Source organism: Giraffa tippelskirchi, chromosome 13, assembly GCF_054371585.1.
Source record: "Giraffa tippelskirchi isolate mGirTip1 chromosome 13, T2T-mGirTip1v1.2.pri, whole genome shotgun sequence".
Lineage (NCBI taxonomy): Eukaryota > Metazoa > Chordata > Mammalia > Artiodactyla > Giraffidae > Giraffa > Giraffa tippelskirchi.
This window is the reverse complement of record NC_137287.1, coordinates 90,565,583-90,591,770: the sequence shown is the minus strand read 5'-3', so window position 1 is coordinate 90,591,770 and position 26,188 is coordinate 90,565,583. Positions and strand designations below refer to the sequence as shown.

At 36.0% G+C, this 26,188-nt stretch overlaps 1 protein-coding gene and 1 pseudogene across 11 annotated transcripts in view; one reads left to right on the top strand and one right to left on the bottom strand.

Moving 5' to 3' along the window:
* The window catches only part of GPCPD1 (glycerophosphocholine phosphodiesterase 1), an 85,955-nt gene that overhangs the window by 45,899 nt on the left and 13,868 nt on the right, over window positions 1-26,188 (top strand). For all 11 annotated transcript variants that reach the window (XR_014072978.1, XR_014072976.1, XR_014072977.1 and 8 more), the window contains 9 exons: window positions 6,388-6,511; window positions 12,672-12,903; window positions 14,674-14,836; window positions 15,323-15,455; window positions 15,802-15,856; window positions 19,972-20,064; window positions 23,848-23,925; window positions 24,639-24,678; window positions 26,018-26,079. Coding sequence is in view for 7 of the 11 variants with exons in the window: in XM_081556415.1 (XP_081412541.1) it covers window positions 6,388-6,511; window positions 12,672-12,903; window positions 14,674-14,836; window positions 15,323-15,455; window positions 15,802-15,856; window positions 19,972-20,064; window positions 23,848-23,925; window positions 24,639-24,678; window positions 26,018-26,079 (980 nt within the window). In the remaining 4 variants the exon portion in view is untranslated. The remainder of the gene's footprint in view (window positions 1-6,387; window positions 6,512-12,671; window positions 12,904-14,673; window positions 14,837-15,322; window positions 15,456-15,801; window positions 15,857-19,971; window positions 20,065-23,847; window positions 23,926-24,638; window positions 24,679-26,017; window positions 26,080-26,188) is intronic.
* LOC145532235 (heterogeneous nuclear ribonucleoprotein A1-like) lies at window positions 8,438-12,216 on the bottom strand (annotated as a pseudogene).

The window sequence follows — 26,188 nt, the reverse complement described above, 5'->3', positions numbered from 1 at the left end:
TTTTTTTTAAATCCTGTTGATGGAAAACTTAGGTCCAAAACAGTTGTCAGCTCCCTGGTATTTATGACAATGTTATTACTTTTGTTAGTAAGAAACTTCAAATAAAACAGTGCTAGCAGTGTTATCACAATCATGCAGTTTATCAATGACAGAATATGTGGGTGGAGAATACATTTATTTTTTTCACATTTAAAAAAAAATTTATTTTTCATTGAAGGATAATTGCTTTACAGAATTTTGCTGTTTTCTGTCAAATCCCAACATGAATCAGCCATAGATACACATATATCTCCTCCCTTTTGAACCTCCCTCCCATCTCTCTCCCCATCTCACCCGTCTAGGTTGATACAGAGCCCCTGTTTGAGTTTCCCGAGCCATACAGCAAATTCCAGTTGGCTATCTGTTTTACATATGATCATGGAGGTTTCCGTGTTACTCCTTCCATACTCCTTCTCATCCACTCCTACCCTCTCCCCATGTCCATAAGTCTATTCTCTATGTCTGTTTCTCCATTGTTGCACTGTAAATAAATTCTTCAGTACCATTTTTCTAGATTCCATATATATGCATTAGAATACGATATTTATGTTTATCTTTCTGACTCACTTCACTCTGTATAATAGGTTCTAGATTCATCCACCTCATTAGAATGGACTCAGATGCATTCCTTTTTATGGCTGAGTAATATTCCATTGTGTATATGTACCACAACTTCTTTATCCATTCATCTGTCAATGGACATCTAGGTTACTTCCATGTTCTAGCTATTGTAAATAGTGCTGCAATGAACAGTGGGATACATGTGTCTCTTTCAATTTTGGTTTCCCCAGGGTATATGCCTAGGAGTGGGATTGCTGGGTCCTATGGTGGTTTTATTCCTAGTTTTTTAAGGAATCTCCATACCGTCTTCCATAGTGACTGGATCAGTTTACATTCCCACCAACAGTGCAAGAGCATTCCCTTTTCTTCACACCCTCTCTAGTATTTATTGTTTGTAGACTTTTTGATGATGGCCGTTCTGACCAGTGTGAGGTGATATCTCATTGTAATTTTGATTTGCATTTTTCTAATAATGAAGGATGTTGAGCATCTTTTCATGTGTTTGTTAGCCATCTGTATATCTTCTTTGGAGAAATGTCCATTTAGGTCTTTTTCCCACTTTTTGATTGGGTTGTTTGTTTTTCTGGTATTGAGTTGTATGAGCTGCTTGTATATTTTGAAAATTAATCCTTTGTCAGTTGTTTCATTTGCTATTATTTTCTTCCATTCTGAGGATGTCTTTTCACCTTGCTTATAATTTCCTTTGCTGTGCAAAAGCTTTTAAGTTTAATCATGTCCCACTTGTTTACTTTTGTTTTTATTTCCATTACTCTAGGAGGTGGGTCATAGAGGATGTTGCTTTGATTTATGTCATCGAGGGTTCTGCCTATGTTTTCCTCTAAGAGTTTTATAGTTTCTGGTCTTACATCTAGGTCTTTAATCCATTTTGAGTTTATCTTTGTGTATGGTGTTAGGAAGTGTTCTAATTTCATTCTTTTACATGTAGCTGTCCAGTTTTCCCAGCACCATTTATTGAAGAGGCTGTCTTTGCCCCATTGTATGTTCTTGCCTCTTTTGTCTAAAATAAGGTACCCATAGGTGCATGGGTTTATTTCTGGGCTTTCTATCTTCTTCCATTGGTCTACATTTCTGTTTTTGTGCCAGTACCATTCTGTCTTGATGCCTGTAGCTTTGTAGTATAACCTGAAGTCAGGGAGGTTAATTGCTCCAGCTCCATTCTTCTTTGTCAAGACTGCTTTGGCTATTCGGGGTCTTTTGTGTCTCCATTTGAATTGTGAAATTTTTTGTTCTAGTTCTGTGGAAAATGCCATTGATAATTTGATATAGGGATCACATTAAATCTGTAGATTGCATTTGGTAGTATATTCATTTTCACAATATTGATTCTTCCTACCCAGGAACATGGAATATCTTTCCATCTGTTTATGTCATCTTTGATTTCTTTCATTACTGTCTTATAATTTTCTGTGTACAGTTCTTTTGTCTCCTTAGGTAAGTTTATTCCTAGATATTTAATTCTTTTTGTTGCAGTGGTGAGTGGAATTGATTTCTTAATTGCTCTTTCTGATTTTTCATTGTTAGTATATAGAAATGCAAGTGATTTCTGTATATTGATTTTATATACTGCAGCTTTGCTAAATTCACTGGTTAGCTCTAGTAATTTTCTGGTACTACCTTTAGGGTTTTCTATGTACAGTAACATGTCATCTGCAAACAGTGAGAGCTTTACTTCTTTTCTGATCGGGATTCCTTTTATTTCTTTTTCTTCTCTGTTTGCTGTAGCTAGGACTTCCAAAACTATGTTGAATGATAGTGGTGAAAATGGACATCCTTGTCTTCTTCCTGATCTTAGGGGGAATGCTTTCAGTTTTTCACCATTGAGAATAATGTTTGTTGTAGGCTTATCATATATGGCTTTTACTGTGTTGAGGTAGGTTCCTTCTGTGCCCATTTTATGAAGAGTTTTAATCATAAATAGGTGCTGAATTTTGTCAAAGGCTTTTTCTGAATCTATTGGGATGATCATATAGTTTTAATCTTTCAATTTGTTAATGTGAGGTATCACATTGATTGATTTGCATATATTGAAGAATCCTTGCATCCCTGGAATAAACCCAACTTGATCATAGTGTATGAGCTTTTTGATGTGTTGCTGAATTCTTTTTGCTAAAATTTTGTTGAGGATTTTTGCATCTATGTTCATCAGTGATATTGGCCTGTAGTTTTCTTTTTTGTGTGTTGTCTTTGTCTGACTTTGATATCAGGGAGATGGTGGCCTCGTAGAATGAGTTTGGAAGTATTCCTTCCTCTGCAATTTTTTGAAAGATTTTTAGAAGGATAGGCATTAGCTCTTCTCTAAATGTTTGATAGAATTCTCCTGTGAAGCCATCTGGTCCTGGGCTTTTGTTTTGGGGGAGATTTTTGATCACAGCTTCAATTTCAGTGCTTGTAATTGGGTTGTTCACAATTTCTATTTCTTCCTGGTTCAATCTTAGAAGATTGAACTTTTCTAAGAATCTGTCTGTTTCTTCCAGGTTATCTTATTTTATTGCCATATAGTTTTTCATAATAGTCTCTTATAATCCCTTGTATTTCTGCATTGTCTATTGTTACGTCTCCTTTTTCTTTTCTAATTTTGTTGATTTGATTCTTCTCCCTTTTTTCTTGATGAGGCTGGCTAAAGGTTTGTCAATTTTGTTTATCTTCTCAAAGAACCAGCTTTTAGTTTTATTCATCTTTGCTATTGTTTCTTTCATTTCTTTTTCATTTATTTCTGCTCAAATTTTATGATTTATTTCCTTCTACTAATTTGGGGGTTTGTTTCTTCTTTTTCCAGCTGTTTTAGGTGTAAAGTTAGTCTATTTGCTGTTTTTCTTGTTTCTTGAGGTAGGATTGTATTGCTATAGACTTGCCTCTTAGAACTGCTTTTGCTGCATCCCATACGTTCTGAGTTGTGTTTTCATTGTCACTTGTTTCTAGAAATTTTTTGATTTCCCTTTTGATTTCTTCAGTAACCTGTTGGTTATTTAGAAATGTATTGTTTAATCTCGATGTGTTTATGTCAAATCTGTTTTTTTTTTTACAGTTTTTGTTCTTGTAATTGATATCTAGTCTCATAGCATTCTGGTCTGAGAAGATGCTTGATGTGATTTCAGTTTTCTTAAATTTACTGAGGTTTGATTTGTGACCCAAGATGTGGTCTATCCTGGAGAATGTTCCATGTGCACTTGAGAAGAAGGTGTATTCTTCTGCATTTGGATGGAATGTCCTGAAGATATCAGTGAGATTCATCTTATCTAATGTATCATTTAAGACTTGTGTTTCCTTATTAATTTCTCTTTTGATGATCTGTCCATTGGTGTGAGTGGGGTGTTAAAAGTCTCCAACTATTATTGTGTTACTGTCAATTTCTCCTTTCATGTCTGTCAGTGTTTCTCTTATGTATTGAGGTCTTCCTATGTTGGGTGCATAGTTACTTACAATTCTTCTGTCTTCCTCTTGGATTGATCCCTTAATCATTATTTAGTGTCCTTCTTTATCTCTTGTAATCTTCTTTATTTTAAGTCTATTTTGTCTGTTATGAGGATTGCTACTCCAGCTTTCTTTTGCTTCCCATTTCCATTTGCATGGAATATATTTTTTCATCCTCTCAGTTTCAGTCTATATGTGTCTTGAGGTCTGAAGTGAGTTTCTTGTAGACAGCATATATATGTGTCTTCTTTTTGTATCCATTCAGCCTGTCTGTGTCTTTTGGATGGAGCATTTAATCCATTTACATTTAAAGTAATTATTGATATATATGTTGCTATTGTCATTTTCTTAATTGTTTGGGGTTGATTTTGTAGATCTCTTTTCTTCTGTTGTATTTCCTGACTATATATGTCCATTTAACGTTTGTTGTAAAGCTTGTTTGGTTGTACTGAATTTTCTTAACTTTTGCTGTCTGAAAAGCTTTTTATTTCTCTGTCAATTTTGAATGAGATCCTTGCTGGGTATAGTAATCTTGGTTGTAGATTTTTCCCTTTCAGTACTTTAAATATATCCCACCATTCTCTTCTGGCCTGCAGAGTTTCTGCTGAAAGATCAGCTGTTAAATGAGGTTTCCCTTGTATGTTACTTTTTGCTGCTCCCTTGCTGCTTTTAATATTCTCTCTTTGTGTTTAGTTTTTGTTAGTGTCCTGGTGTTTCTTCTTGGGTTTATCCTGTATGGGACTCTGTGCCTCTTGGACTTGATTGACTATTTCCTTTTCCATGATGGGGAAATTTTCAACTATAATCTCTTCAAAATTTTCTCATACCCTTTCTTTTTCTCTTCTTCTGGAACCCCTATAATTGGAATGTTGGTGCATTTGATATGATCCCAGAGGTCTCTGAGACTGTCCTCAGCTCTTTTCATTCTTTTTACTTTATTCTGCTCTTCAGAAGTTATTTCCACCATTTTATCTTCCAGCTCACTAGTTCTGCTTCAGATATTCTGCTATTGAGTATTTTTAATTTCAGTAATTGTGTTGTTTGTCTCTGTATGTTTATTGTTTAATTCTTCTAGGTCTTTGTTAATTGATTCTTGCAGTCCATTTTGTTTTCAAGGCTTTTGATCATCTTTACTATCATTATTCTGAATTCTTTTTCAGGTAGTTTGCCTATTTCCTCTTCATTTATTTGGACTTCTGTGTTTCTAGTTTGTTCCTTCATTTGTGCAGTATTTCTCTGCCTTTTCATTATTTTTTTTTTAAGTTATTGTGTTTGAGGTCTCCTTTTCTCAGGCTTCAAGGGAAGTTGAATTCTTTCCTTGAAGAAGGTTGAATTCTTTCTTCCTTTTGGTTTCTGCCCTCCTAAGGTTGGTCCAGTGGTTTGTGTGAGCTTTGTATAGGGTGAGATTTGTGCTGAGTTTTTGTTTGTTTGTTTTTCCTCTGATGGGAAAGGCTGAGTGAGGTGGTCCTCCTGTCTGCTGATGATTGGGTTTGTATTTTTGTTTTGTTTGTTGTTTAGATGAGGCGTCCATACAGGCTGCTACTGGTGGTTGGGTGATGTTGGGTCTTGTATTCAGGTGGTTTCTTCTGTGTGGATTCTCACTATTTGGTACTCCCTAGGGTTGGTTCTCTGATAGTCTAGGGTCTTGGAAGAGTCAGTGCTCCCACTCCAAAAGCTCAGGGCTTAATCTCATTGGAGTCATGAACTATGCCATGGCTCAGGAGACAAACAGCTCCAGAAATGGGTGGGTGTTTTTACTGGATAAAATCTTTTAACAGATATTTGTTCAGTACTTGGTGTATGTCAGGCTCTGTTCCAAGCCCCTTTTCCTGTTCGGCCTTGGCTACCCTCTGGGTGGCAACCGCCTCTTCCCTGCCCCTACCTCTCCCAGTACATTTATTTTGTTCGATTCTTACCTCCTGGTATCTCCACTGCCAGCACTAGTGGAATAACTAGTTTTCAGCTGAGTATCTCATGTGACACTTTGGAAGTGTAACCGAGGTCACCAGTGGAACAACTGCTAAGTTATAAGCCTTCTTGGGATATGTATTCTTTCTGAGATATATTTGTATTGCTTCGATAATATATTCAGTAAGTGTATTTTAATTTAGTTTGTTTAGTTGTTAATGTTCATTTGGTTTTTCCCCCTTCATATGTATATACTTTATATACTTCATATAAAAGTTTTAATGACAAATTTAAGACTGTATATTTGCTTTGAAGAGAAATACCAGTGATAGATAACCTGAGTGTATCCAACTGTGAATGTGAAGTGAAACTGTCAATGTGTCTTGTGGTTATTGGATTGTTTTTAAAAATGTGTATATTAATTAGTGTTCTTCATACTTTTTCTAGATGGTATTGAGACTCTGGATTCTGGATGGCTGACATGTCAGACCGAAATCAGATTACGTTTGCATTATTCCGAAAAACCTCCTGTCTCAATAACCAAGAAAAAATTTAAAAAATCTAGATTTAGGTAGGACCATGTGTATTTCTTACTTAAGCTATTTATTTTTACCATTGCTATAGATTTCCGATCCATCTGGTTATAGACTTTAAGTGTATCAACTGAGGAAATAGCATACTTATATCCTAACAAAGAAGAGAGTCTTGTAAAAGTGAATTTGCTTCCTTGCGTGAAGATTACTACAGTTAAATGTACTTACGTTAGTCTCAATCTCCAAATGTGAAACCAGAAAAAAAATTTTTTTACCTACGTAAGTGATTTCTAGGCTGACATGTCTTTGTAGTTCCTACCATTTGAAATTTCTAGTGTAGCAATAAATATTTGTTTTAAAATTGATACGGTGAAATGATTTTGTATTAAATGAGGGGAGAATGGCATAAACAGAAAAATGGTCGTTGGAAATATACTTCAGTGTCCTAAATTTTCCTGTGTCTTAAAAACAAAAAATGTTTTCATTAAGGAAAGGTTGCAGTTACCATAGCAGTTCCAGATTAGTGCAGTTTTAATCTTAATTTAAGAAATAGATATTAAACTTTGTATAAATAAATAAATAGTAACTTAAATTTTTGTAATGTCACCATGTATATCTTTGAATGAACTGATTTCTTAGCAAACCAGGCAGCCTTATCATTTGAATTTTTTTAACTTTGGGACCGAGAATTCTAAGTATGCTATGTAATACAGCTTTTTCTAACAAAATGTCAGGATTGTGTTGAAAGGGCCATTTTCAGTAACTAAAGTAATTAATAATGATGTTGCAGTTTGTAAATCCATAAATGCTTTATAGTAACTGCTGAAAATATTCTATTACTTATCCTAGTCATAAAATACATAAGGGAAAGGGTGGGTGACACTTCTCAACCCTTTCCATTGGCCTTTTCTGCGAGTGAGTAAAGTGTTTTGGGTGTACCTTGTCTCTGTTCATTAGCTTTTCTAGGCCTCTGCTTTGCTTCTGAAAAACCTAGGTTATTGGACCACATAGCTGATCTGCACGGTCAGTTTGATTGCAGAGATTCTCTAACCAGATAGTCATAAATAATTAGATATTTTATTTACATGTTAAAAGAAGCAAATAAGTTGTGTTATAGCTATAAAGTGTCTTTGTTTTATGACCTTGAAATAATGATGGTAGGACTTCTCGTTTCCACTGTAAGGGACGTGGTTCCATCCTTGGTTGGTTAACTAAGATCCTGCATACTGCGATGCAGCCACAAAAATTAATAGATAATTAATTGTGTTCTGATTGGATTGCATATGCATACTGAGTCCTATGTTTTTCTTGTTTATATAGAAGTTGAGTGTTTGTATATATTATTGTGTTGCTTAGGCTTAAGTTGGAATATTTTTATAACTATACTTATTTGGATGCTACAAATTAACTGATTCCTACTGAAATAATTGTGCATAGCTAGCAATTGATGTTTGTTTTGACCATCTCTTTCCCCCAAATTCATAGTATTGATAGATTAAGCCTTCATTTGCTAGAAAATAATTTATCTGCAAATTTATCGTGACTATTTTAAAAGCTTAGCAACAGTGTTCGCATTTTAAATAAAATACTTGACATGACTTTTTTATCTCCTTAGCACCACATTTTATTTATTTATTTTTAAAGACACATTTATTCAGTGTCATGATCAGACTATTACATGTAGCGATCAACAGCATGGGTGCAAAAAAAAAGTCTACATTAAAGCTCTCTCCTTGAATGCTTTACACAGAATAAACTTGAATAACCTGTTACACAATTAGTCACAAATACAGTCCTCAAGTTTTTACCCATACAGGTGAATATTGTCTAAAACATCCTTCTTTGTAGCTGCTGGGCCCTGCCACCACTGTGCTTAGCTGAGTTCACAAATCTGTTATAACCTGTGGCTTCCCTGTCACTTCTCTGGCTCTCTTCTCCTGCTAAGCTTTGTTTCCTGGCAGTAATTAAAACCTTCTGCCACTGCCATAGCTACTGCTATTGCTGGAACCACCATAGTCACCTTGCTTTTGTGGTTTGGCAAGGTATTGGCCTTTACTACCATACGAGCCAGAATTTCTCCCTCCAGAGTTTTGTCCTTTCATGAGTCCAGAATTTGAAGATTGATGTTGTAATTGCCAAAATCATTGTAGCTTCTGCCACCTCCAAAATTGTTTCCATTATTATCAAATCCATTGTAGCCATCCCCACTGCCACCATATCCACCACCACCATGGCTATCACCAAAGCCACCTCGACCACCGAAGTTTCTTCTACAACCAGAGTTGTCATCCTCACCACAACAACCTCCTTGACTACCACGGAAGTTTGCAGAACTACTTCTACCTCTTCGGCTGGATGAAGCACTAGCTATCTCTTGTTTAGATAGGGCTTGCCTTACTTCACAGTTGTCGCCATTCACAGTATGGTATTTCTGAATGGCAGTCTTATCTACAAAGTCATGGTCATCAGAGGTTACAAAAGCAAAGCCTCTCTTTTTGCCACTGCCTCAGTGATTCATGATTTCAGTCACTTCGGTTTTCCCATACTGTTCAAATTAATCTCTTAGGTGATGTTCTTCAGTGTCTTCTTTAATGCTACCACCAAAAATCTTTTTCACATTTAAGTGGGCAGTTTGAGAATCTTCTCTTGATAAACCCTCTTTGGTTCCACAACTCTTCCATCCACCTTGTGTGGTCTTGCATTTATGGCCACATCTGCCTCTTCCACTGTGACTTATGTGACAAACCCATGGCCTCTAGAGCGCTTGGTGTTTGGATCCCTCATGACCACAGTGTCTGTGAGCATTCCCCAATGCTCAGAATGGCTCCTCAGACTCTCCTCGTTTGTTTCAAAGCTCACTCCTGATGAAGAGCTTCTGCAGCTGTTCAGGCTTTTTGGGAGACCCTGACTTGGACTTGCCTTCAACACTGCTTACTTAGCGATTTCCACAAGCCAAAAGGAGAAATCTAACAAGCATATCTCACCACCACGTTTTAAACACGTTTCTCTTTCACTTGATTCCACCAGAACTTGGGAAGCAGTGTTACTTTATGATAGACTATAACATTTATATATTCATTTCAATTCCAAAGAAAGACAATGGCCAAGAATGTTCAAACTACCACACAGTTACACTCATCTCATGTGCTAGCAAAGTAATACTCAAAATTCTCCAGGCTAGGCTTCAACAGTACGTGAACCGTGAACTTCCAGCTGTTCAAGCTGGATTTAGAAAAAGAGGAATCAGAGATCAAATTGCCAACATCCGTTGGAACATAGAAAAAGCAAGAGAGTTCCAGAGAAACATCTACTTCTGCTTTATTGACTATGCCAAAGCCTTTGACTGTGTGGATCACAACAAACTGAAAATTCTTGAAGGGATGGGAATACCACACCACCTTACCTGTCTCCTGTATGCAGGTCCTGTATGCATACATGTATCTGTATGCAAGTCAAGAAGCAACAGTTATAGGTAGACATGGAACAACAGAATGGTTCCAAATTGGGAAAGGAGTATGTCAAGGCTGTGTATTGTCACCCTGCTTATTTAACCTATATGCAGAGTACATCTTGCAAAATGCTGGGCTGGATGAAGTATAAGCTGGAATCAAGATTGCTGGGAGAAATATCAATAACCTCAGATAGGCAGATGATACCACTCTTCTGGCAGAAAGCAAAGAAGAACTAAAGAGCCTCTTGATGAAAGTGAAAGAAGAGTGAAAAAGCTGGCTTAAAACTCAACATTCAGAAAATGAAGATTATGGCATCCGGTCCCATCACGTCATGGCAAGTAGATGAAGAAACAAAGGAAACAGTAAGAGACTTTTATTTTTTTGCACTCCAAAATCATTGCAGATGGTGACTGCAGCCATAAAATTAAAAGACACTTGCTCCTTGGAAGACAAGCTATGACTAACCTAGACAGTGTATGAAAAAGCATAGACATTACTTTGTCAACAAAGCTCCTTCTAGTCAAAGCTATGGTTTTTCCAGTAATCATGTATGGATGTGAGAGTTGCACCATAAAGAAGGCTGAGCACCAAAGAGTTGATGCTTTTGAGCTATGGTGTTGGAAAAGACTCTTGAGAGTCCCTTGGACGGCAAGAAGATCCAACCAGTCAATCCTAAAGGAAATCAGTCCAGAATATTCATTGGAAGGACTGATGCTGAAGCTGAATCTCCAATACTTTGGCCACCTGATACAAAGAACTGACTTCTTGGAAAAGACCCTGATGCTGGGAAAGGTTGAAGGTGGGAGGAGAAGGGCACGACAGAGGATGAGATGGTTGTATGGCATCACCGTCTCAATGGACATGAGTTTGAGCAAGCTCCAGGAGTTGGTGATGGACAGGGAAGCTGGCGTGCTGCAGTCTATGGGGTTGCAAAGAGTCGGACACGACTGAGTGACTGAACTGAACTGATCACATTTATATAGCTATTTGAAGAAAACTTTTAATATAAATGAACTAAATTCTCTCATTGATCCCTTTAAACTTGTTTTTTTTGGGAGGAGAGAGAGAAGTAGGTAGTTGCACATTGCTATTTGTAGACTAGCCTTTTTTTTTTTTGGCCACGGCATGCAGCATCCTAGTTTCCTGACTAAGGATCGAACCCCTGTTGCCTGTGTTGGGATCTTGGAGTCTTAACCACTGGACCACCAGAAAGTCCTGAGAATAGCCATATTTAATCTTCCATGCCTTCCTTGCCGATTCATTACAGTCCAGTTGTGGTCACTTTTTGTATGTCCTGGTAGAGAATGTTTTTTCCTTCAGGCTCACCAGCAAAATCAGTTGTTCAGAACTATTCCTAAGAGTTTGCTGAGAAGAAAGGATATTTTTTGTTTGGATTATTAAAGTGGTGCTACTTTTGATTTTACAGTATGACTGTGGCACATTATTACTAATTGAATAATCATGTCCCCTCTGGGCTACCTTGGAATATGTGCCTGTAAGATAAGTCTGCACAGTTGTTGAAGGCAGCAGGTCATTCAGAGAGAACAGGCCTCACTAATGCAGTTCTATTGCTTGTATTATTAAATGGATCTCATTTAAATCTAGAATGAAAAGCTTTCCTAGCTCAACTGTATTCTATACAATAACATTGCTCCTACATCATTGGTATTAAAGTTATTTGATCTACGTACATTCCAGTTGGTGCAAGAAATATTCTACAATTGAGTTAACTTATTGGCATTACAAGTGTTCTCTGCAGCTGATTGCTTCTCTTTGGGAGTACATTAGTCTTTGTGACCCAGTGGCTTAGGTAACTTGTCTTTTAGTTTCATTGCTGTGGGAGTTATAAGACTCTTGGCTTCTTGTTTTGTTCCTTTGTTTCATTAAAAAGTACATATATGTAAATACATAAAAGCCATGCATATGCAAATGTATATACCATACTATTAATACCATTAATATCATAGTTTTCTTTAATAATCTGTTCACAAAGTACCTGGTCTCACTATAGTGAGGAGAAGTAGGGGAAATTTAAAAATTTAGGACCTCCAACTCTTAACAGGCTTTTTTTTTTAAAAAATATTTATTTGGCTGCATCGGGTTTTAGTTGCAACGTTCAGGATCTCTTGTTGTGGCATGTGGTCTTTTCTAGTTGAGGCATGAGGGCTTTTTCTCTAGTTGTGGTGCTCAGGTTCTAAGGCACCTGGGCTCAGTAGTTGTGGTGTGGGCTTAATTGCTCTGAGGCATGTGGGATTTTAGTTCTCCAACTAGGGATCCAACCTACAACCCATGCATTGAAATATGGATTCTTAACCACTGGACCACTGGGGAAGTCCCCATCTAACAGACTTTTAATGCACACTGACAGAATATGGTTCAAAATCGTACTTGTTATATATATATTTGTGAAACTTCTCATAAGAAATTGAGATAGCCAGTTATAAATGGATAATAGTAAATGCCTCTTTAGATTCATTTAAACAAACACAAAAAATTAATGAAAATAGCCTTAGGCATAATGAGCATTTATCTCATTTTAATACTTGGCAAAAATGTGTGGAGATAAAAACACCACTATTTTATAAAATATAACTAATGCCTTAATCTGTAGTACGTATAGTTCTTTTGTTATTTGAGGGTTTAGCATATAAAGGGAGCACTTTTCTTAAATTTAGTGTTTAGGTAACATATATATGGATTGTCTTTCTTTGCTTTTTGCATTTCATCATTTTTTCCTTTCATTTAGGGTAAAGCTGACATTAGAGGGTCTGGAGGAAGATGATGATGATAGAGTATCTCCCACTGTTCTTCACAAAATGTCAAATAGCCTGGAGATATCATTAATAAGCGACAATGAATTCAAGTGCAGACATTCACAGCCAGAGTGTGGGTATGGCTTACAGCCTGACCGTTGGACAGAGTATAGTATACAGACAATGGAACCAGATAACCTAGAACTAATATTTGATTTTTTTGAGGTGAGTATATTTCACTGACGAGGATGAGAGACAATGTAGATATGAACTTATTTTTACATATGTTTTGATTTTTACTTTAGTCTAATTTATGTAAATGCGTGATTCATACAACTTTTTAGATGTTTACTCCTCTGTACATGTTAGTAGATTTTAAAAACTTAGAGTTGGCAGACTCATATTATTACAAATATAATTGAGAACTTCAGAATTGCATTAAAATTAAGACCAGATGTTTTGATGTCTGTGTGTATTTTAAACATAAATGAATGTATCCAAAGGTGCTTTGAAGAATAGAGGCTGTTACTTGGTAGGCAGACTGATGTAACTGGCATGATTAAGCCCTCTTCATAACTGAAGTTTTGTTCATTGAAGCATTTTATAAGAATCCATTGTAATAGTGAACTCATTTTTCCAAGTTTACTTGATATTATAAATATGTAAGAAAAGATAATTGCTGTGAAAATTGTGCGAAGTTATTCAGACCCTGTGCTGCCAACTTTCTAGAGCTGCTTGTGATGCTTATCTTGGCTTTTGGGCTGTTCAGCTGCTCCTCACAAATAAAACTGGGTCCTCCCCTATGGTCCTGGCTCTTTGATATTTCCACTAGATTAGAGTTTGACTCTTTGATGGTGGAGAATAAACCTTCCCCAACAGTAGCACCTAGCCACTGTTTCTGAAAAAAGCAAAATTCAGGATGGATTAGAACCTCAGTAATTCTTATAGGTTTATAATGTAAAGTTATCTTTCCTAATTAATAAGATCTGTGGGACATTTATTATAAAAATATGAAGTTTTGGTTGAATGTTTCCTTGTTCTGTTAGTACCTACCTATTAATAATCTCTTGAACAGCCTGACTTCCCTTTCATTTGGTGAGCAGTTTTGGAAATACTAATTTACTCATAAACTGGGTGGATAAAACACACTATATAATCTCAAGTATTCAGTGTCCTAGAGGTTACTGTTCCCTGTGTCATCTGTGTAGATGCATTTGTAAAGAACAAAATATACATTAAAAGTGAAAGTGAAAGTCGCTCAGTTGTGTTTGACTCTTTGCGAACCCATGGACTATGTAGTCCATGGAATCCGCCAGGCCAGAATACTGGAGTGGGTAGCCTTTCCCTTCTCCAGGGGATCTTCCCAGCGCAGGGATCAAACCCTCATTGCAGGCAGATTCTTTACCATCTGAGCCACAAGGAAAATAATTACAGGTATATCTTGGTCTTCCCTAGTGCTCAGTGGTAACGAAAATGCCTGCCAAGCAGGAGACACAGGTTCAATCCCTGGGTCAGAAAGATCCCTAGGAGAAGGAAATGGCATCCCACTCCAGTATTTTTGCTGGGGAAATCCAGTGGACAGAGGAGCCTGGTGGGCTTTAGTCCATGGGTTTGCAAGAGTTGATCACAACTTAGCAACTAAACAACGACAACAGGTATATCTTAGTCTTTGAATGTAAAAGTACTTAGAAACATTCAGTCAATGCTTTATATTTGCATAATATATGTTAGAGGATCAGAAGTGCAAATCAACAGTTAGGATTAATGAACGTAAAATCTTAAATATACTGTATATTAAATATTTTTGCATACTAAAAGAAAATATGTTACTTGTTACAACAAAGCTATCAAAATTACCTGAATATAAATTTGGTTGTATTTCTTATTGATTTTCTTCCATAGATTCCAAGTTGGTTTTAAGGGTGTCTTTTTTTATCTTTTAATGGAGAATATTGAATTATAAGAATTTGGGTTATTCTTATCCTTATTTTTCAGGAAGATCTCAGTGAACATGTAGTTCAGGGTGATGCTCTTCCTGGACATGTGGGTACAGCATGTCTCTTATCGTCCACCATTGCAGAGAGTGGAAAGAGTGCTGGAATCCTTACTCTTCCCATCATGAGCAGAAATTCCAGGAAAACAATAGGCAAAGTGAGAGGTAAGCTTAGACAAGCATGGTGGCCCTTTACAAATAAGCAAAGGTTAAGTTAGGCTTCTGATTAGTTTCAAATTGTGCTTTTGAGAATGGTAAAGAATTAAATTAATAAGTTGTTTCAGAATATTAACAAATTCATTCCCTGGTTGCTCATTGGTAAAGAATCTGTCTGCCAAGCAGGAGACACAGGGTTAAGAAGATCCCCTGGAGAAGGAAATGTCAACCCACTCTAGTATTATTGCCTGGGAAATCCCGTGGGCAGAGGATGCTGGGGGGTGACGGTCCATGGGGTTGCAAAAGAGCTGGACATGACTTAGTGACTGAACAACAGCAATTTTCTGGAAGCTTTACTTAGAATGAGCATTGACTTGATTTCTCTGTATTTGATCAATTGATAAAGCTGGTTTGAGTGGTATTTAAGTGTAATTGAGTTTATCGTAGCCTTTTAATTGTCTTTCTTTTTCCCTTCCCCCTTTTTTCCCATGAAAGTTGACTATATAATTATTAAGCCATTACCAGGATACAGTTGTGACATGAAATCTTCATTTTCCAAGTATTGGAAACCAAGGATACCATTGGATGTTGGACATCGAGGTGCAGGGAATTCTACAACAACTGCTCAGTAGGTTGAATATTTGACTAGTACTAGCATTTGGTAGCTTATGCTTGATGATAAGGTTTAACCAACTAAACGTCAAAGGATCCTTTTAATTATTACCCTGGATTTAAATGTAATTTGGTAATTGGGCTTTAAATTGGCTTGTAAATACCTATGATTATTAGAGCTTGATTTAAGGAATGCACACACTAACCAAGTAATGGTCAGTCTTATTTGGGGATGGTAAAGTTAGCTTCAAAATAGAGAATAAGAACTGTGTCCATTATTGAAAATATAGTTGACTTCTTTACTAAATTTATGTTTTCTTTATTAATGATAACTATATTTCTATATATTTATTTTCTTTCAGGCTTGCTAAAGTTCAAGAAAATACTATTGCTTCTTTAAGAAATGCTGCTACTCATGTAAGTGAACCTCTCTTTAAACAACTTTGGACTGGTGGTCCACATGTAGATAAGTAGAGAGTTGTAGGTTGGGGCAGCCTCCTCCAATCTGCATTAATAGGGTAAAAGGGAGAATATTTCTGCTTTTCCTAAATATATTTCTAAGTGAAAATAAAATATTTCTAGCATTTTAATTTCAGTTCATGGTACAGATTGGAATTAAAGCAATGGAATCCTAAGCATCCTCTTAAAAGTTAATTAGGTGATTTGTGGCATGGTTGATGTATATTATATAAATTACAGATATACAGTATAATGATTCACAATTTTTAAAGATTATGCTGCATTTATAGTTATTGTAAAATGTTTGCTATATTCCCTGTGTTGTATCCTTGTAGCTTATTTTAAACCTAATAGTTTGTACCACTTAATCCCCTATGCCTTTATTGCCCCTCCTGCCTTCCCTCTCTCCACTGGTAACCACTGTTTCATGCGAGTGATATCATATAGTATAGTCTTTCTCTGTCTGACTTAGTTCACTTAGCATAATACCCTCCAAGTCCATCCATGTTGTTACAGATAGCAAAATTTCACTCTGTTTTATGGCTGAGCAGTACACACAGCTGAGCTGTGTGTGTGTACATACATACACCACATCTTTGTCCATTAACTTCGGTTTCTTTATATCTTGGCAGTTGTAAATAATGCTACTATGAACATTGAAGAGCATATATGTCTTCAAATTAGTATTTTTCAGCTATATACCTAGGAGTGGAATTGGTGGGTCATATGGTAGTTCTCTTTTTAGCTTTTTGAAAAACCTTCATAACTCTTTTCCACAGTGTCAATACCAGTTTACATTCCCACCAGCAGTGTAGGAGGGCTCCTTTCACATGCTTGCCAGCATTTATTTCTGTTCTTTTTGATGATAGCCGTTCTTTTGATGATAGTGAGCTGATAACTCATTGTGGTTTTTTTGTTTTATATTTCTTTTTGGCTGTGCTTGGGTCTTTGTTGCTCTGCAAGGGTTTCTCTAGTTGTGGCAAGTGGTGGCTACTCTTACTGCAGAGCATGAGCTCTAAGGCATGCGAGTTTCAGTAGTTGTGGCACGAAGGCTTGGTCATTGCTGGAGCACAGGCTTATTTGTCTCACAGACCAGAGTTTGATCCCGTGTCCCCTGCATTGGTAGGTGGATTCTTAGCCATTGGACCACCAGGGAAGTACAGGTCTTTGTGGTTTTGATTTGCATTTCCCTCATGCTAAGCATTGTAACATTTCCTGTATCTGTTGGTCATCTGCATTTCCTCTTTGGAAAAATGTTTATTCATTTCTTCTAACATTTTAAATAATTGGATAGTTTTGGGGTTTTTTTTGATGCTGAGTTATAAATTTTTATATGTTAGATATTAACTCCTTATAAGTCATATTTCTTGGAAATATTTCCTCCTATTCAGTAGCTTGTCTTTTTGTTTCATTGATGGTTTGCTTTGCTGTGTGGAGGTTTTTGAGTTTAATTAGGTCCCATTTGTTTATTTTTTAAGCATCCTTTTTTTTTGAGATAATATTTTAAGTACTTGAGGCATGCAAAAATGTTCCCCATGAAACGTAGCATTTCATCAATTGAATTACTATGCTCATTTAGATACTCACTTTGTAAAGAATGCTTACAGAAGGATTTGATAGTGATTTTATGTAACACTTGGGCTTCCCTGGTGGCTCAGATGGTAAAGAATCTGCCTGGAATGCAGGAGACCCAGGTTCAATCCCTGGGTCGGGAAGATCCCGTGGAGAAGGGAATGGCTACCCATTCCTAGTATTCTTGCCTGGAGAATTCTGTGGAGAGAGGAGCCTGGTCGGGGTTGCAAGGAAAAACACGTAGTATGTCAGTTTGCCTCCTGTAGTATACCAATCTGATTATGTTGAACTTCTTAACTTTTTATAGTATTGTGTTTGTGTGTGTGTGTATAAAACTCCTTATATGTATAATGTATACTGTATACCACCCTGATTCCAACCTGATTATGCTGAATTTCTTAACTCCTTTTATATCATTATTCAGTTAGTGGGGTTTTTTTTTTAGCTTTTAGTTTTTTCAGTACCTGAAGTTTGACATTTTTAATCAAGAGCCTGTGTGTTTCCTCCCCCCTCACCTTCTATTGTACCTCAAGTTAAGCCTCATGTTCTGAAGTTAAACTAAGGGGAAAACTGAGAAACTCTAATTATATTTCATCTTTTTCCCATTGTCCTCCACATACATGCCTTAACCTTTGTCTTTTTAAAAATAGTTCAGCAAATAAACTTGATTTGTTCGATTTTAATTGTATCACTTATATGAAGCAAATAACTATTCTAAGACATACTTTTCCCGTATTTTAACATCTCTAAAATTAGGATAGGATTTACAACTGTCTTAACTTGTCATGGTTTGATTGACATTGTTTTTTCTCCCTCTTAGTGGTATATAAAATAATGATGCACTTTTTATTTCTTGACATCTTAGATTGATTATCATAATTGTTTATTTTAATGTTTAAAAATGTTTAGTTGATAATTTTGGGTTGAAAGGATGTTAAATATCCAAGTGTGCTGTGCTGTAGGTCATTATTTGTAACCAGGTTCAGTTCCTTATAGTTAAGTAATCTAAACATGGTTTTATTAGCTGCGAACACATGAAGATCCCTAATAAAGAGCTTTTAGGATGTCTGCTTTTTGAGGGAAGATTTCATTGAGCCCTTTTCTGTTGAAACCCTTTTTACTCTCAGGGATCACATTATAGAATGTCTTATGTTAGTTATGAAAGGCTGGTTTGGTTTTATGTTAAAGACATCCTTGAAGAGGTTTCGGTTATTATTGGCTTATTTCTTAAAACTTGCTAATGCATGAATTTTTTTTTTTTCTTTTTAATTTTTAGCCACACTACACTGCATGTGGTATCTTAGTTTCTTGACTAGGACTTGAACCTAGGCCCCCTGCAGTGAAATGTGGAGCCTTAATAACTGGACCACCAGGAAAGTCCCTCACACATGAATGTTGAGATCAATGTTTATCCCTTAGTAAATTTATCTTCCTAAAGGATGGTGATCGTGTAAAATTAAACTTTGAAACTGGGAAGCTATACTTTATGTATAATCGTTTTAACTCTTTAGGGGGTATAGGGCTTTTTTTTTTCCTCTTTGGTAAAAATGTTTTTTGTTATTGTCTTGTTGACAGTGGAAGCAGCTAAGCTTATTTCCTGCTTTAGAAGTTACAGAGGAAGCATGCTCCTTTGGTTCTAGCCTCTGATCCATATGTACTGACAAGTTAAGCATCTTTCTTGACTAAAGCTAGGGTAAGGGATGGAAATATGTCCATCCATTCTTACACAGCACTTCTCTGGGCCATAGACACCCTCAGACCTTGTATCCTTTGATCCCAGCTGGTTTTCTTGTAGTGAATGCACAAATTTGTATGTCAGTTTATATTTTTAGCCTTTATTTGGATTAATTCATAAGTCGTGATGGATCTGACTTAAGTCTAATTGGTGTACATATTTCATCTGTTTAGGCTTCTATTAGGAAATTTGGTGTATGCATCATTCTTGTTATCCATTTCTGTTTTCTCTTTTCAGCAGAAGTTGTAGTTTCCTCTTTAATCTGATTAATGAGATTTGATTAAGAAAAGCTGTAGAGTGTGTTGTTCAAATGCACCAAGTAGCAGAGCTAAGAGGTTGCAGCTTTTCTTGTTCCCACCTCACCTTTGAGGTTTGACTGTCGAACTGAGGTGTGCAGGGTGCAACAAGATGGGAAGTAGCTATGCCCCAGACTCCTTGTAGGCTCCATTTCTGCTAATAGCAGTAGCAGAGGTGATACTGGTGGAGGCTGTCCACTGCCACAGAAAGGCCCTGGAATGTGTTTGAGTGGGATCAGTACCCGATTTTTTGCCAGGAAAAATTGTTGTGCTGTCACAAAAAAGAAGTTATAATTGTTTTAAAAGATTACCTCTTAGAAAAAGCTTGAAGTATAGCATTAAATAATTCATGAGGTTCTTGTGTGTATAGGTCTTTACTTTTACAGTGAAATAAATTTCTTATGTTCTTAGAGTTTTAGATGTATTGTGGGCTAGGTAATATTTTTCAATTTTTTTTTTCCCCCTCTCAGGGTGCAGCCTTTGTAGAATTTGATGTACATCTTTCAAAAGATTTTGTGCCTGTGGTGTATCATGATCTGACTTGTTGTTTGACTATGAAAAAGGTATGTAGAAATTCCTTAAACTCTTATAGTTAGACAAAAGTTTTAAAAACTAGCAAGTTTTATATACACATGCCATTATACATAAGACTTGAGCATCTGTAGATTTGGTATCCATGAGGGGTCCTGGAACCAATCCCCAGCAGATACTAATGTGTGTGTGCTCAGTTGCTTAATCATGTCTGACTCTTTACAACCCTGTGGACTGTAGCCTGCCAGGCTTCTCTGTCCATGGGATTCTCCAGGCAAGAATACTGGATTGGGTGGCCATGCCCTCCTCCAGGGGATCTTCCTGACCCAGGGATCGAACCCACATCTCCTGGCATTTTCTTTAAAACTGTGATGAGTGTCGTTTTCAATTGAGTTGATCTGAAGTTAAGACTGAGAAAACTGGAGACCTACATGGAAAAGAATGAAGTTAGAACATTCTCTAACACCATATAGAAGAATAAACTCAGGGCTTCCCTGTGACTCAGTGGTGAATAATCCATCTGCCCATGTGGGAGACACAGGTTTAACCCCTGATCCAGGAAGATCCCACTTGCTGCGGAGCAGCTAAGCCCGTGTGCTACCAACTATTGAGCCTGTGCTCTAGAGCCTGGAAGCCACAACTACTGAACTGAAGTCTTCGTGCCCTTGATTCACGCTCTGCATCAAGAGAAGCCATCTCTTACTGAAACTAGAGAAAAGCCCATGCAGCAATGAAGACCCAACACAGCCAAAAATAAATAAAATTATTGAAAACAAAAACAAAACCCCTCAAAGTGGATTAAAAACCTAAATGTAAGCCCGGACAGTATAAAGCTTAGAGGAAACAGGCAGAACACTCTTTGATATAAATTGCAGCAATATGTTTTTTGGATCTGTCTCATAGAGTAATGCAAATGAAAAACAAAGAGGATCTAATTAAACACTGAAGCTTTTGTGCAACAGAGAAAACCACAGACAGCACAAAGACAACCTACTGACTGGGAGAAAATATTTGCAAATGATGCTACTGACAATGGATTAATTTCCAAAATATACAAACAGCTCCTATAATTCAATATAAAAATAAAAATTAAAAAATGGCCTGAAGACCTGAATATACATTTCTCCAAAGAAGACATAAAGGTGGCTAACGGGCACGTGAAAAGATACTCACTATTACTGTTATAGAAATGCAGATCCAAGTTACAGTGAGGTACCACCTCTTACTGCTCAGAATAGCCATTATCAGAAAGTTGAGAAATAATAAATGCTGGAGAAGAAGGTATGGAGAAAAAGGAACCCTCCTGTGCTGTCGGTGGGAATAAATTGGTGCAGCCACAATGGAGAACAGTATGGAGATTCTTCAAAAAACAAAGTCTATATGATCCTGCAATACCACTCTTGGGATTTCCAGAGAAAATTATAATTTGAAAAAATACATGCATCTTAATGTTCATTGCAGCAGTATTTAGAGTATCTAACACATGGCATCATCCTAAATGTCCATCAACAGATGAATGGATACAGATGAATGTGTTAAGATATATACATATACAATGGAATACTACTCAGCCATAAAAAGAATAAACTAATGGCACTTAGAGTGACATGAATGGACCTAGAGATTATCATACTAAGTGAAGTAAGTCAGAAAATGAAAGACAAATACCATATGATATCACTTATGTAGAATACAAATGAACTTACAAAATAGAGACTTAGAAAACAAAATTATGGTTACCAAAGGGGGAAAGGGATTGTTTCATATAAATTTGGAGTTTGAGATTAGCAGATACAAACTGTAATATATAAAACAGATAAACAACATGGTCCTACTGTATGTATATCACAGGGAACAGTATCTTAATTCAATATCATATAATGACCTGTAATGGAAAAGACTAGATATATCTATTTATATATATATGTTTGTGTGTGTGTGTATATATATATATATATAAGTGTAACTGAATCACTCTGCTGTACACCTGGAACTGATACAACATTGTAAATTAACTAGACTTTAAGATAAATAAAGTTAGCTTTGCTAACATGTACCAGACGCTGTATAATGTAGTATAAATCTGTGACAAGGCACCTGACTCTGCCTGCTGGTGGATTCTATTATAATCAGTCATATGGGTTTGGATTATTTTCATTTATAGAAAAGGATCCTTTCCTTTTTGTGAAATGGTATTAGGAGAAGGAACGAGATGCACCTATTTATTTATTTAAATTTATTTTGGGGGGGCACCATGCTGCGTGGCTTGGGGATTCTTGCTTCCCTGACTAAGAGTTGAACCCAGTCCCTCAGCAGTGAGAGTACTGAGTACTAACATGTGGACTGCCAGGGAATTCCCAAGATGCACCTATTTAGATGAAAGAAGTAGAATTACTTCGACTTGGGGCATGTTGTTTTTGCTGTGGGGGAAATGTTAATACAAAGTGAAACAAAAACAGATGGAATGGTGAGGGAACTCACTAACCAAGATTGAGATTAGTGACTCTAGCTGTAATTTCTTAAAGTCTATGAGGGTTAATTTAAGAGTGTAACTGATCCCTCGTTTTTACCAGACTTTGATTGTTCTTTGATTGAACCTGATTGAGTTAATTGCAGAATGAAAGCAATGAATTGTTTATTTTTTTAGTATTAATTTTTAAGTTGGTATTTTCCTCATAAAACCAATTTATGTTCATTTATAAAATTGCCAATAGTTCAGAAGATTATGAAATGGGTCTTCACTGGTGGTCCAGTATTTAAGAATTTCTGCCTGCCAGTACGGGGGATTAGTGTTCAAATCCCTGGTCCGGGAAGATTCCACATGCTATGGGGCAACTAAACCCACTTGCCACAGCTACTGAGCCCACTGGCCACAACTATGAAGCCTGTGCTCCTAGAGCCTGTGCTCTGCCATAAGAGAAGCCACAGTAGTGAGAAGCCTGAGCACCACAAGAAAGCCTGCACTCGCCACATCTAGAGAAAGCCTGGGCGTAGCAATGAGGACCCAGTGCAGCCAAAAATAATAAACACATAAAATTTTAAAAAGTAAAAAGATTAAGAAATGAGAAGTAAATCTTCCTTATCTCCTTGGTCTTACTCTCTTCTCTACTTAGTAGTTTCTTGTGTATCCTTCCAGAAAAACTTACATAGTCTCATACTATATGTACTTGGTATGAAAATGAATAGACATACACTGGATTTTAATTTATTTGTTGGATTAATGATTTACTGGTGGTGCATTAACTCATTTCCTTAAGATAAAGTGCCTGGATAGTGTGACTTTTGATTTATTAAAATCTAGTAAAACAGATTTGCTTATTGTGAAAGCATCTATTAAATATTGCTACTTAGCGGTAATCAATTTTTTCATGACAGTTGATTTCTGTGGCTGTTTTAAACCAAACTTCAGTTTAAAAGGTTTTGAAATGTTTAGAAACTTGACAGAAACTAATCCATACTTGGATCATGCTTGCCTGTTGATTTCCTAGTCGTGTAGCATGGATATATGTCAAATAAATGTATACAGCCTGGCAGGAAACAGGAGAAATTACTGATGTATGGCTTGGTTCTCAGTGTCTTCAGTGCTACAGCTTCTTCCCAGCTGTTTTTTTCTTCACTAAAAAAATTTTTTTATCTACATTAAAAACAAAAAAGCCAGAATTTAAGAGCTGGAAGGTGGTGTTAGGTAGAAAGAGCTCCCCTTCATGGGCTCACTGTGACCACCAAACAATTATTCTTATCAGTAAATTGAGACATAGAGACTGTCTAGAGTAAATATTCAGTAATAATTTATGGCCCAGTTTTCTTCTTTTTAGAAATTTGATGCTGATCCAGTTGAATTATTTGAAATTCCAGTGAAAGAATTAACATTCGACCAACTCCAGTTGTTAAAGGTAATAATAGTGTGAAATGTTAATCTTTTTGGTTTTACATTTATCATTTAGTTTTAGTACTGTTTGTACTTGTCTGTATATGCTAATGTTCTCTTTGCCCTTGGGGATGACTATATATACAGCATGTGTAGAGTCTATGCTTTGGTTTTCTGTTCTATTAGGAAGAATGAGTTTGTGCTCATCCATCTGTCATCTTTAACAGTTTCCATGGATCCCATCGGTTTTTGCTTTCATGAAGGAGACTGGGCTATAAGTCTTTATAGGCAATGGAGACGAGCTATAATCTTAGGTTGTCTGTGGTCTGCTTTAGCTCTTTTTATTTCATACTTGACCTTCTATGCTGTTGTTGATTTTTATATTTATGCTACTAAGATCCTTCTCTGTTTCATTGATACCATATAATTTTACGTGATGCTCCTTCCTGTTCTCGTTAGATATCTTAAATAAATGCTTGTTTGAGTGTAAACAGTTTCCTAACCTAATGATTTATATATTCTCTTCTCCTTGGTTATTTGATCATGATCTTTTGTGTATGTGTGTAAATACAAAACATATACACTGATAACTACTTATTCTTATTGAAATAATAATTCTACATTTTATAAATTTTTTCTAACTTGCTAGCTTTTCCAGCTCTAGTTCTGTTAGCCATATCTTCATAAAGTAAGGCCTTTTTTTAATGATGGCATTTTGTATGTGTGTGTGTTTTCCAGCTCACTCATGTGACTGCACTGAAATCTAAAGATCTGAAAGGTATGTACCAATATGAAAACATTGTTTTCATTTCATGATTAGTATAATGAATTTTCTTATCCATTTTAATGTACTCTTTGTGACCTTAATATGATACTCAGTTATATTATATAAATGTAATGTTATAGACGTGAAGGTTTTACATATAACACTTGTCAAATGCATATGTGTCATGTGTACAGTAAACATGATTTTTTTACTTTTATGAGTTTTCTTAGCTTGATGATCAAAAATCTTTATTATTTTGTACCTACCAATCTTCCCACACATTCTTAAGCATTACAGAGTACAAGAGTATATCAAATATAGAGTCTAGCCCTGTTTGAATCTAGCTCTAGCATTTACCAACTATAACCTCCGCCTTTGTGTTTAGCCGTTCTATGCTTCACTTTCCTCAGAGGATTATAAAATCCCTTTGTGATTCCATTTTGCTTTCTGCCCCCACAGAACTTAATAGCGTATGGCATTTATCTTAGCCTCAGTATGTCCTTTTTTAACCCTTTATTTTTGCACATGTCTTGTCTCTTCCACCAGAATGTAAACCTCTCAAGGATGGGAAAATAATTTTATATTCCCTGAAAAATTTATAATAAGTGGTTATAGTAGGTATTCATTAAATGTTTATCTGCAGTTACGATAACAGAATAGTTGTAATGCCTTTATAAAGACGTTGTGAGGTGCTGGAAAGCCCAGAGCATAAATATGACTTTGCAAGCTTGTAAATGTTTCATAACTTAATAGTAAAATGAATTTACTTTTAACTTATTTTACTGGGAAATTTTATATGACTTAGTTTTTGAATTTGTATCGCACAGGATTAGTTACTTGTTGTTGGTTTTGTTTTGCTTTTTGTTTGTTGGGGAGGTTTAAATCTTGACATAAAAAGTTTTTCTCTAGGAAAAAATTCTGTGTACCTTGACATAATTGATTTTGGATTAAATTATAATGCTAACAAAGACACAATGGTACTTGTAGAGTCTCTTAATTTTAAGTTGATATTTCAAGTAGAAGTATTAGCAAGATTACATAGCCCTTAATCCCATTGAGATATAAAAAATAATTGTTTGTAACTTCTTTTTTTAAAGTAGAATTTTTATAAGAAAATAATCACTGTTGAGGTCATAAACTTAGATGTTCCTATTAAATATTTTAAAGTGGTCTTCATAAAGGATGCTTATTTTGAAAATGGGAGTTTTATTGGTTAAAATTACTAAATACAAGAGCCTTCAAAAATACTACATGTGAAAGGATCTCATAACTACTTCCTTAAGAATTTAGGGGAAGGTCTTAGTGATAAAGTGGCATTAATCTACTGAGTTTTTATAATTTAAAATTTCAGAATCTGTGGTTGAAGAAGAAAATTCCTTTTCTGAAAATCAGCCATTTCCTTCTCTTAAGATGGTAAGTTCTTTAGATAAACTTAGGGTAATGCTATCATTAATTCTTTTATATCTGAATAATTTATTTTGGTCTTTTAAATGGACACTAAAAAGGCTGTGTAAAAGACAAC